We start from the raw sequence: 12,905 nt of genomic DNA on the forward strand, positions 1-12,905 counted from the left end.
CATAATCCAATAATAACACAAAAAGTTCAATAGACTAGAAATTTTTTAATTTATGCATATAATATTGAGGGCTAGTTTCTTAAAGTGCTATAGAAAATTATCAGAAAAGGTGAAATATCTAAGTGTGTAAAATATTCTTCTTTAGGTTGAGTTTGTCAGGTATCAGGCACATCTGTTAAATAGCCTTTTGTGCCAAATCTACGAAACCCAATGCTTCCTACCTTCATTTGTTTGGGTCGCCCGCTTTGTTTAAAAGTCTGACAATCCCTTAATAGAACTTTTTTGTAACTGTTTAGTGTTGAGTATACCTAAAGAAGCCAAGTGAGTGAGGGAAGTGGTCTATTCTACTTGTCTCACCAAACTAAGTTAATGGCATTACAGGGTTAGGATATCATCCTGATCATTGCACTAGTAATCTGGCAGTTCAGCCGCCATTCTATATTTTTTTACTCTAATTGGGACATATGTCCTTTAATTAACAAATAAACTTAAATACATAGAAAGATGTTAGTTACATAATACAGATGTTAAGTTGCTATATACTTAATATATATATATGGTGGGTTAGTTTCCCACCATCTTTGCCAGGCATGTGAGCCTGTTACATTTAGTCTTCATTGTCCTGGAGGTAGTTCTCTTCCTTGACGCTTTGAATAATCTTAATTATGCCTTTGGGAAGTGAAGGCATAATTAAGATTATTCTTCTTGACAAGGAAGAATCAAGCCAAACTTTATTCATCTCCTGTTTTTCCCATTCAAGGAGGACACTCTTTGCATGCTTCATATTAATACCACAATAGGAGATTGGATTAAAAAACAGTCATTGTTTTGCAAGTTAATCTACATTTGCATTACCTTCAATTCACTTAAAAACCTGGTACCCAGATTAGAATTACCTTGTTTCTGATTGTCAGTTCTCTTAAGTCTCTGCATTCCAAAACTATCTTTGATTTAATATGAAGAGAGTGTAAACCCTTTAGGGCATCTTGAGTGTTACTAAAAATGGGGATCCACTTACCATGGTAGCCTTTTTTTATATTGTCACAAAATGTACAGGCACGGTGGGATGACTTCCCCGCAAAGCCATTTTAGGTTTGCCATAAAGTGGCAAGGAAAGGCAGTGTTGCGACATTTGGTGAGAAATCGCCCATTTGGCGACATACCTTGGACGGATGGAGAACCTTCTGAAATGAATTCTTACCGGTTTAGCCAAGAATTTTCTTGAACACAAGCCAAAAGCTGTATAAACTCTGCTGGTCCGCAGCCAGTTAGTGTGTGCCTTGTCTCGAGTGCGAGTTAGTATCGAGTTGGTGTTTCGTCTAGCGAGTCAATCCCTGCGGAGTCGATCGAGTTGACAGCTGGGCAGCGAGTGCCGAGTGCACCAAAGCACCCGACTCTGCAGTGAAGCTATCTCCACCGTTATTGCCTGACAGTGTGAAGGCTGTATCGCTGATTGTTCTAGCGTGTTTATAGTAGATTTTCGACAACTGTAAAAGGTGTTATTGGAGCTGCCCTGATTAATATTGGCTAAATAAAGTGTGTTTCGATACTTCATCAAATGTCGTCATTATTCACTCCAAATCTACGAACCCCGTATGAACGTCAAGGAAGAAAATAACGTAACAACTGGTGTCAGGAAGAGAAAAACACAACAATATTTATTTGTAGACAGTTAGTTATAAATAGCAAGAAACAGCCGCCATTCTATATTTATATATAAATTTGCCTGGAAGACAGTGGCATACCCCCACAAGACCGTTTAAGAGATTAATTCTGGGTGATACACCATGTATGTACTCTCAGTTCTGAAAGTTTGTCTTTCTTTGATCCATCTGTGAAATTGAGCATGTTGTCATTCCATTTGCCCCTAGTAGGAAAAACTTCCTCAGATGGCCTGTCAAACACGTAAATTATTTCCATGATGTCTGAAGGCATAAGGAGAGTGGGATCATGAATTTTCTTAGTAATAGTGATATGACCTAGTAGTAGTAGGCTTGTCATACCATTGATTTTACATCATTTTATATGCTGTCACTAGCAACAGTGCAAATGAAGATGTCCAAGGGAGTCGTATCTAATATGATATCTGGTAGGTGCTGAGGGCATTGTGCCAGTGATACACAGGCAGGCCAATCTTTGCAGACTTCCTTGCCTGTCTTTCACAGTTCTCTGCTCTACATTGCACCACCAGATCACAGAGGCATAAATAATAATAGGTCTGATAGTTGCAGTATACATCCAAACATTTTTGGCTATAAACACCAGTTTTTAACCAAGGATACATGTGCATGTCAAATGCATTTTTTTTTTTTTTTGCTTGATTAATTTTATAATCTACATGTGTATTCCAGGTGAGCTTTTGGTCAAGGTATAATCCTGAATACTTTAACTCAGAGGTAATTATAAAATAATGAAGGTTCACTTTTAGTTTTTAGAAACCATTTATGTATTTATTTGTTTATAATCATATAATGTATTATATTACAGAGAACTGCAATACCAGCATAGTTTTATTTTCATATATCTATCGAAAGTGTTGCCAATTACAAGTTGCTAAATATTAAATGTTGCCATTTACAAATTATTAAATATTACATCTTCCATTTTTTTAGAGTTCAAAAGTCATTTTTTTCTTTTACAGTCTAAAATCAGTCCAAATACCTGGTCAGCTTTCTAATCACTCTTCCACTTCTATTTGCTCATCATCCCTTGTTTCTGAGTTAGCAGAATTTGATAGTTGTTCTTCTAAACTTTCCCCTTGAGAGTATGTGGAATCATATCCTTTTTTGTCTGTTTTAACTCCTTGTCTTGTTCCTCTGATATTCTCTTCAACAGCTGAACTGTTTTCTCGAATGTCTTTTCTATTTCTTCTTAATACTGATCCACCTGATCTCAGTATATATATATATATATATATTAAAATCATAGATTAGCTTACCCTTTTTCCTTTAAGGTGGCTGATTCAACCCCTGACAAGCCAGGGTTCTTGTATCGGGGGCAGGTGTATGTTCTCAGCAAGAAATTTCCTGCTGAGGTTAGTGGTACCACTTCTACTGTGATGGATGTTGACTCGAAGAGCCTTCACCCACATCAAACGTGGTGGATTTGTCAAAAACTTTAGCTTGTACTTGCTGAAGTTTGATATAAAATTTATATCCTCTTCTATCAAGAACAGCTGCATCCATTTCAGGCACACAGTGGACTCGATGGGTCATGCTTAATATGAATATTCCACTCAGTTTTATTGAGCCCACCATTCTGTGCCCCAATATTTTTCATGAACTCTTTAGGGTCCAGTTTGCTACAAAATTTTGGCAGTTTAGCAGTGATTTTTGTAATTTTCGCCATTAGTTATTTCGGCCATTAGTCGATGAGCAGCCCAGTAAAATAATGAGAGTGTAAAAAAGCAAGGATAAAAAAATTAGCATCTGTAGAGTTGTCTGTAATAAACTTTAAGATAATAGGGCAGTTCTTGAGGTGGTCACCATCTGTATGACCCTGATGACGCAGAGGGCAACAAGCTGAATCCTTGACTCCATTCTGATGTAAATGTTGCTGTAAATAATCATGACCAGTTGTCAATAATCATGACCAGTTTGTTTTTTAAGCTATGTATACAAACTGATGATGTAGGGTCTGAATATTTTTAAAGATATTCATTGTTAATGGGTTTTGAATAATTTTTCAGGCAAAAGATGTTTTGTGGTCTCATGTTTATGTGTAGGACAAAATATGTATCTATATTTAGTTGCCATATTTAGCTGGCATTGGAAGATGTATAGAACTGTCATATTTTCTATATTGAGGTTTTTTTCAGCTTTATCTGTCCTGGGAAACAGAAATGCCCCTCCCCCATGCTTCAGTTTCCTTTTTAAGAGCATAATAATTTTGAACAGTTTCAGATTCTTCTTCATTTGAGTGATTTTTATCCCAATACTATATCTTCAGGAATCTGTTATTGACAAAAGGAACTCTACTATATCTATTTAGCTCTATGCCAGTAGTTTCAAGACTTAGAATTTGAGTAGTAAATTGTATCATGAAATTTTCTCATTTCCTTTAAATTTGAACTTGATTTCATAGGAATTAATCGTCACAGTTTGTTGTCAGGAGTGTTTAATAATTTCATATTTTCCCAAATTGCTCTTTTAATAGTTTACTTGTTAAATAATTATGATGTTCATAATCTTTGTACACATTTTAATACAAAACGCTTTTAGATGGTTTTAAGTAGTTAGATTTGTTGACTTTAGATTACTGTTTATTGTCAAGTGCTTCACCCTCATATTATTTGTAGAGTAATCTTTCTTACCTGCCCTTTTCATAATTGCTATCAAATGGTTCTGTTATTAATTTCAACATTTTACCATTAGGATGAGCTGTATTTATCAGCTCCAGAAATTCTAGAGAGATCATTAGATGCTTCAGCTCTAATTTCATTTTTTTATATTTCTGCTTAATCTGGCTATCTTTGGATTTGGAACTTAAAATCTTTTTGCAGTATTCCTGGCTTTTCAGAACATTAACTTTAAGTAATTCTAAATTATCTGTAATACTTTAGGTTTTATAATCTTACTAAAAGGTCTGATTAATGTGTTCTTGTTTAATTTTTTAAGTATACAAAATTGTCACTAATTTGTGACACCCTTTTAAGTAATCATTTATTTTATTCACAAATCTATAGAAATTCTAATAGTTTTGATTTCACTCTTGAACCTCTTTAAAAGAAACTGTATTAAATGTTTCAAGAAATAGGTTAAAATGGAAAATGTTAAGCAGCAGTTTTACTTGGATATGGACAGCATACAAGAAACAACAAAACGTTTGGAGCCTATTATTCTTTGGGAATGGTGTCTGATTTTGGCCTTGAAAAAACATTATTTGAAAAAGTTCTGCTTATTGATTATTTCAAATTTTAAAAAAAGTTGAGATAAGAATGTCAACAAAATTTGGCTGTATTATATTAAACCATCTAAATTATTGCTTTAAAATACAGTTGTGCATAAATGAAAAGAAAATCTGAAAATGAATTAAACAGGAAACATAGTATGTGGAGATATTATGTATTTTGCATTATCTGTTGACTTATTTCATTGCGTATAGGATTTTGAATGTGATTTGCATCTTAAGTATACATGAAAAAGCTGTTGAATTATATTGCAGTAAAATCATATATTAATAGAAATTTTAATATTGTAATAAATATGTAAATATTATGTATGAAGATGTATTCAAATGCATTGTCAATTTTATAATTGCCATTTTTAGTTTAACAAAGTCTAATTTCTTGTAACTTTATTAAAGGGACTTATTTAAAATTATGCTTTCAGTTATTTGCCCCCATTTTCTAGTAATGAATCAAGCATATCTAGACAGCTATTTAAATCACAAAATTTCACTTTCTTGTATGTCACCTAAAATTTCAGTTTTGGAAAATTGATGTGCACCGTTGATTTTCAGTTCTTCATTAGAGTTGTGTCTTCTCCTAAACTCAATCTTTCTATTTGCAGCTGTAGATTCTGCAGCTTTACATCCTTAATCAATAGCTAATCTAGGTTTATTTTATCAAGAGCTTGCTGCTTCTCATGTATTTATTGTCACTGTTGTTGCATAGGTACTGAAATATATGTTTTCATACCTTTTAAGTAGGTTGGTATACTTGAAAACTGTCTTTGGCTAATTATATGCAGCAGGATTTAGTTTTCATTTTTTCCAAATCTTTGCAGATAGTCAAGATTTTCCATGCTGATGTTCCTGAAAAAATTGTTTATTTTTAGTTTTCCTTCAGCTGCTCTTTGTTTTATATTCAAGAAATTTCAGTAGTTAATTTTTTCAAACACTGTTTGTTTTGTTTAGACTTTAACGTAAATTCATACTATTGAGATGGCTGACCAGTGGTTGAGTCATAGTCACTGAACACTAATAGTTCAGTTCAGGGTTTGAATTCTGGCAAACGGGCTGGCTGAATGAGCATTTTGTGGTTTTCCTCATGTGTAACATGTGTATGAACCACTCTTCAAGTGCTTTTCCATAATCAAATAGATAAAATCAATCATACTCTTAAGTGCCATTTTTATACTTTTTGCTTCAGTCACTGATTTAGAAAGCTGTTATTCATTAAGCTTCTGTTATTTCTGCATGTGGAAATTTAGTTTAATAAGCAAAATAACGTTCAGTTTATAGGTTCCGGAAACCGCAACATTGAGTACGAAATATTGAAGAAAAAAATACTTACCGAATAATGATGTTATAATTACCGAATAATAATGAGTCAAAACGGAAATATCAAATTATTGATATAAAAAAGTTAAAAAAAGTAAGATAAAATAAATAAGTTTTTTCCCTCTAATCTGCATCGAGGTAAAAAAGCAGACGATTCACTCAACTCTTTGTTCAAGTTCACGATTCACGTTGTATTTTCTGAGCTTTGTTATTTCATTTCACGAGATTGTTTAGTGCTGCCTTTTTTTAATAAGGATATTTTGTGGATAAATTAAGAATATTTTAAATTTGAGTCCTTTTTAATACAATGACAGATAAGAAACGCACTCGTGATTTTACTGCTTACTACGTTGAAAAACATAAACGCGTTGCATTGTCGGTAACGCAAAAAGTACAAATTCTGCAAACGATGGAAGCAAGTGCTACTCTTCGATTTATAGCAGAATGGTATGGAATTGTGACACGTTTGTGTATATATGGAAAAATAAAGAAAAGCTGTTGAAATTTTACAGCAACACTGATTCTAACACCGGAAATCTTATGTTTGCTTGAGGCGAAATCGGCAAACCTGCGAAATCGGCGATGTACATATAGTACAATGAATAATATAATCAATTTATATATGTTATAATAATTTAATGCATATAATTAGTTATTGCAATAATGTATATAATAATTTAATTAAATGTATCTAATATGCCTTATTCATTTTGAACGTTTAGTCCGAATATTATGCTTTATCTTTTCTGTCATGAAATCTGAAAAATCCTAAAATCCCCACAACCTCTGGTTTCAAGCTTTGCGGATTTCTGGAATTCTATTGTATTAATTAATCTGGAGCTAGATAAATATCTGGATTGCACATAAGAATAGATGTCCTGGATTCAGTATATAGTTGAGGCTTATCTAGTTATTGGCTAATGATTCACTATATGTAAGAGGTGGCCTTGGTTTTTTTTTGGAAATGTGGTTGGTTTAGTCAGTGATCTCATTTTCAACATTTATTGCTTTTCCAAGTTTTTTAATATAGTAAAGAGTACTTCTTTCCTTCATGTGTTCTAAGAATGTAATTAATTAAATATGTGCATAATTCTAAGATATTTTCCTAAAGATATAGTCTAAGATATTTTCCTATTTTATGTGCCATTTCATTGATTTCTTAATCATGTTGTAATTAAATTATTCCTTTCTCCTTGGTAATTATCTATTACTGTTTGGATTTCTTGCTTATAAAAATTGCAACAAGAATTAAATTATTTAATGTTTCTTTAAAGCTTAATAACAGTGACCGCACCCGTACTGTGATAACAAATGCTATGATTAAGCATGGAATTGATGGTGATCCTGATGATTATTCACTTGTGCAGTTAATTCCAGGTGGTGGTATGTATGTCCATCTTTATTAATTGTATGTTCTTTGTGTCTCTTCCTTTTTTTTCCTCCATCCAGTGTTACAAGTATTCAGTCCAGTTCTATCTAGTCCAATGCATGTATTTGCACAGGGAAGTGAAATCTTGAGGATAGCAGAGATCATAAGACATTCCTGGTGGAATTTATTTACGTAGAATATTAGAAAATAAATGATTGTATGAAGCATAAATTATGCTGCATATGAGGCATGACCTTTTAAAATTTTAAAAACAAAAATCGCTTTTTAAACTTTATCATGATTTTTCAAGTCACAGACCTAAAACTGATTTTAAGACAAACGGAACTCACACAAAAGGATTGTGGTTACTTATATTATAGGCCAAAAAAATGCTTTGAGCATGAAGCAGTTTTTTGACAATGAAAAAGTTATTGCCTATGATATTTTTGCCCCTCTACATTGAGGGTAAAGTTCATTAGTTCTATCAAGTAAAAGTTCATTATATCATGTTGATGAAAGACAGTTCCAGACATCTGCCTTCTGATCAGATTAGCTACGTGCTACACCACATTAGGAAAAATATTTTTTATCTGCATGTGAAATTTTGCAGTTAGCATACAGCCTTTATGTATAGAATATCATAGCTATTTCTGTCTCATGATGCTTTTTGCAATATATTGAAATTAATATTTATAGATAACATATTTCACTTCTGAGACTTACTATACATAACTCTTCTTTATGCTTTAATTTTTGTAAATAATTTTTGAAAAACACATCTTATTTTTTTCACCATATTTTTCTTTGTGATTTTTTTTAGATAAAATGTCAATCTTACTGAGTATATTTAAGAATTTTTAGGATATTTCATGTAATTTTTCTGTGATTTACCTGCAGTTTAAAGTTTTAATAATATTAGCGATAAGTTTCTGTGTAAGGGCTATCAGAATGCACAATATATTTGGACTATTTCAAGATGGCTGCAACATTTCCAAGAACTTTACTTTCTTTCATGAATTACAGTATTTAGTCAGTAAATTACCTGAGATACCAAGTAAAAGTTCATTAGTTCATATTGATACTAGACAGTTCCAGATATCTGCCCTCTGATCAGGTAAGGTACATGCAACACCACATTAGAAAAAAATACTTTTTATGTGCATGTGAAATTTTGCATTTAACATACAGTCCCCTTAACTGATCCTGTTTAAGCATCCTTTTAGGAAATGTTGCAGCTAGCTTAGAGTTGTTTCAGCTGTCAATGAATCTGATACGCTTTGAATAAGCAGTTATTAATGTCTACCATGTTACCTTAAATTGCTATTTAAGCTGAATATTTAAAAGAGAACTTTATTTATGTATTAAAAAATTTCTGAAAGGGAAAAATATATTAAAAACGGAAAAGGTTATACAATTTAGAACAATGAAGATAAAAAGTATTTCACAAGAATTTAAAGTATTAAGTATGTAGTAACTGCTTTGTAAAATATTAATTGAAATACTAAAAAGTATTTTTATTTCCAGAAATCACCTTTCCAGAGTCAGCAAATGTCTACTATGCTGTTAACCCTGCTCATGAGCTTAAGTTTGTCCTGAGGCTAAAGTATAAATTAGGTACATGTGTAGAGAAAAAAAGGACAATTTTATAAAATATGTAAAGTGTAGATTTTATTATTTTTTTTAATATTGAGAATACAGATCACTTAGATATATCCATCTAGTTTCCCATATTTATATGTAAAATCATTGTTCTCATAACTTATATTTTGTAAATATAATTATTTTTTATGTGTGCTTGAATAAAATTATTGCTGTCATGCTTTAAATACCTCAAATACTTCGATTTTAATACATTGTGATGTAATGGTGACACCAACTAATGAAATGCATAAGGAATGTTTGCTGTCAGTCTGAGAGCCACCTCAAAAGCCTCTCAGACTGACAGTTTCTGAGAGAGAGAGGTCAAAAGGGAGGAAGGCTCATGGGAGATAATATTTAAAACGAAATTACCCTGCAATGAGATAGTTAATGTACATGCTTCAGGTATTAGTAGTATCGTTTTAGTGATTTAGGGCGTATTTCTGTCTAAAGTAAATGGAATAAATATTTAAAAATATGAAGAAGTGTTGGTAATTTCTTTGGTGATGAGAGTAGAAGACTGAGGTATGGTATATACTCTACATTTTCGAACCAGAGGTGACTGCCTGACGAGGGAGGCACAGAAACTTCAGGAAAAGCAGGTAGGAGCTTTTTGATTTGATTTTGCTAACATTAAAAATTTATTGGATATATGTGCACTAGAGAGAGGATTTAATAGCACTTCTTCGTTAAATATAGGACACATCAAAATAAATCTGAGGGATACACAATTAGCCTTAGAAGTGTAAAAAATTAAATTTGAGAAATTACAATTAACACAGCTAGAAAAAGAGTGAGAACTGAAGAAAATTAGAAGTCAGAACACAATTAAAGATGAATCTTGCTTGAGTAAAGATGTCAGTACAAGTTTGAAAAATTATGTAGAAAATCTAGTAAAAAGTGTTCAGATTTTTAATACAGTACAAAGTCCGTAATCCGGATGACCATTATCCAGAATGATCTATAATCCGGACCTCAAAGCTACAAACTTACGCATGCGCGTTTGATGCGCGCAAAGCCAGTAAATCGTTTACAGGTGTGTAAAGCGTTCCGATAGTGAGAGAGAGGTTATTGAAAATGAAAAAAAATTTCGATTGACAAGTTAGTCTGTATTCTCGACACAGCAATTACAGGACTTGAGAACAGTGAAACTTTGTAACTGAACAAGAAATTATGTCTGTTTACAGAATTGAAGAGAAAGTATTAGCACAAAAAACGAAGCAACCTTAGATGTTCAAAATCGTTACTCAAAATTCCAAAGCAAGTCTCTACAAATTGGGACGATTTTAGATTTATCTTGGAACGTACTGCTACCCCGCAATCAAAATTTCCAGCAATTCGGACTTTGACAAGTATTTTACAAAATCTGGAGTCCATACTCAAAGAAGCGAGAGCTGCAGCTTCAAAACCATCCAGGTATCAGACTCACACCTGAGACTAAATCCAAAATTAAGCAGCGAAAACTTTGGCAAAGGTCACACGATCCCAGTATCCGCGCCCAACTTCGCAAAATACAGAACAAGATAAGGACGGAAACCCGTCTTTTTAAACAGACGGAGTGGAAACACTATTTTGAGTCGTTAACGACTGAAGATAATTCAGTTTTTCGTGCTGCCGCCTGAATACGCAAACAGCCTAGACACATTCTGCCCCTTCAAACGGCTGATGACGGACAGATGGCTTACACAGACACTGAAAAGGCTGAAGTTTTATCTGACAGCCTTGCAACACAATTCACTCCAAATAACGACGCCTTGTGTAACCTTTCTAACACAAACTATCACGTCTGAAATCAGGCCCACTGATCCTAAAGAAGCGATGGAGTACATCGAAAGACTAAAGGCAAAGAAGGCTCCAGGCATAGATTGTGTCTCTAATCGCATGATTAAGAACTTCTCCGTAATGTTTGTTGTTTGGATTACGGTCCTTATTAATTTTATGCTCAGGAGAAGCTACTTTCCGGACCCTTGGAAAATTGCAGTGGTCGTTCCCATTCCAAAACCAGAGCAAAATTTAAATTTACCCGTCAATTACAGACCCATTAGTCTGCTTTCTTTACTCTCCAAAGTATATTAATTTGTCTTACTTAATGGCCTGAATGAATTTTGTCGAGATCAAAATTTGATCATCCCGGAATAATTTGGTTTCCAACCTAAACACTCCACGGTACACCAGTTACTCTGTGTAGTGGAATTCATTCACGAAGGCTTTCGTAAGCGAGAGAAAATTGGAATTGTCTATCTTGACATAGCCAAAGCCTTTGATAGGGTTTGGCACGTCGGACTTATTTACAAGCTCATACGAGTACACCTCGAGTGGGTGCGAGTTCAAGTTAATTTCCGGCTCACATCATTAAAATTATTAAGTCTTACTTGGGCGGACGGAGTTTCCGCATGTGACTTAACCATGAATTCTTTCTCCGCCCAATTTATTTTGGATGTCCTCAGGGTACTCTTGTCTCACCTCTGCTCTTCAATATCTATATTAATGACGTGCCTAAGGCACCTAGTATCGATCTAGCCTTATATGCGGACGATACGGCCATCCTCAGTCAACATTTCGACATCACCACGGTAATCTCTACATTACAGAGTTACCTTTCAGCCTTAGAACTCTGACTCGTACTGTATAAAACTAAAATTAATGTCACTAAAGGTGCTGCCATTTTATTCTTCCAAATAAATATCCCACGTTTAGATAACCTAATTTTCTTGTGAGAGCCTATTCCCTGGGTTACTACGTATAAATATCTTCGCGTTATACTAGATTCAAAATTAACCTGGCAACCTCACATTGAAAAAATTGTTACGAATGCGATGGCTGCCAAAGCCAACCTGCTGCCCTTTTTTTGCTAAAAATAGCAACCTGTCACTTGATAACAAGATCTTGCTTTACAAGTGGATAATCAGGCCAGTTCTCACTTACTCTAGTCTCATCTGGGGCTCAGCTAGACTAACCGCAAAAACGTTCAAATTTTGCAATCAAAATTTTTACGGTAGGTTCTTAATGCTCCATAGTTCTTAGGGAACGACGACATTCATAATTATCTCAACATTATGCCCATCAATCGCTTTATACAGCGACTTTCAGAATGATTCTTCAAAAACATCCATCTTGTTAGTAATCTAGTATTACACATCCTGCTGGTATACGATTCTGCGGTCGCTTCTTCAAAAAAGCGACCTAGAGTAATATTAACTTCTGATTAAATCAGCATGTAAAAGGCCCCGGTATGAAGGTATGGACGCCCAAGTGGATGCTTACCTCACGTTTCTGAATCCCAACCGCCTCCGCGTTAACAATATATAAGGGCATTGACTGGAGGAACACCTTACTACAACTGTTTAAAAAGAGTCTTTTAGCATCTCTTTAACAAGGGACGACCTTCTGCAGCCGCACGCGTCTGAACTTAACTTTTAATTGATATCTTAAATGCTTCTTTTCACAGGCTAAACGGGTTGTTGTTCTCCTCCCCCTATCAGGCCTTTAAATGTCGCATTGATTAGCGGCCAAAATCTCCCTCCTCCTCTCAGCTTATTCTTGTGACTTGTTTCTAAGACTCGACTAACGGGTCCGTCCCGCCTTTTTCGCGCAGCAACCTTGAGTGGGTGCCAGTCCAAGTTTATTGACCTCGCGCTAGCTCTCTACTTTTCGGTCTGCTTGTGACTAAGGATAT

At 34.1% G+C, this 12,905-nt stretch overlaps 1 protein-coding gene across 6 annotated transcripts in view; it reads left to right on the forward strand.

The window, feature by feature from the left end:
- Positions 1–9,426, forward strand: part of Rgl (Ral guanine nucleotide dissociation stimulator-like) — a 165,657-nt gene extending 156,231 nt beyond the window's left edge. For 5 of the 6 annotated variants that reach the window (XM_035357166.2, XM_035357162.2, XM_035357164.2 and 2 more), the window contains 3 exons: positions 2,352–2,396; positions 7,497–7,605; positions 9,116–9,426. In XM_035357166.2, coding sequence (XP_035213057.1) covers positions 2,352–2,396; positions 7,497–7,605; positions 9,116–9,240 — 279 coding nt within the window. In that variant the 3' untranslated portion in view covers positions 9,241–9,426. The remainder of the gene's footprint in view (positions 1–2,351; positions 2,397–7,496; positions 7,606–9,115) is intronic. The other variant, XM_035357165.2, reaches the window with a different exon arrangement.
- Positions 9,427–12,905: the final 3,479 nt, after the last annotated feature.

This window comes from Stegodyphus dumicola, chromosome X1, assembly GCF_044657685.1.
Source record: "Stegodyphus dumicola isolate Sdum_Otavi_A_Nest chromosome X1, ASM4465768v1".
NCBI classification, from domain to species: Eukaryota; Metazoa; Arthropoda; class Arachnida; order Araneae; family Eresidae; genus Stegodyphus; species Stegodyphus dumicola.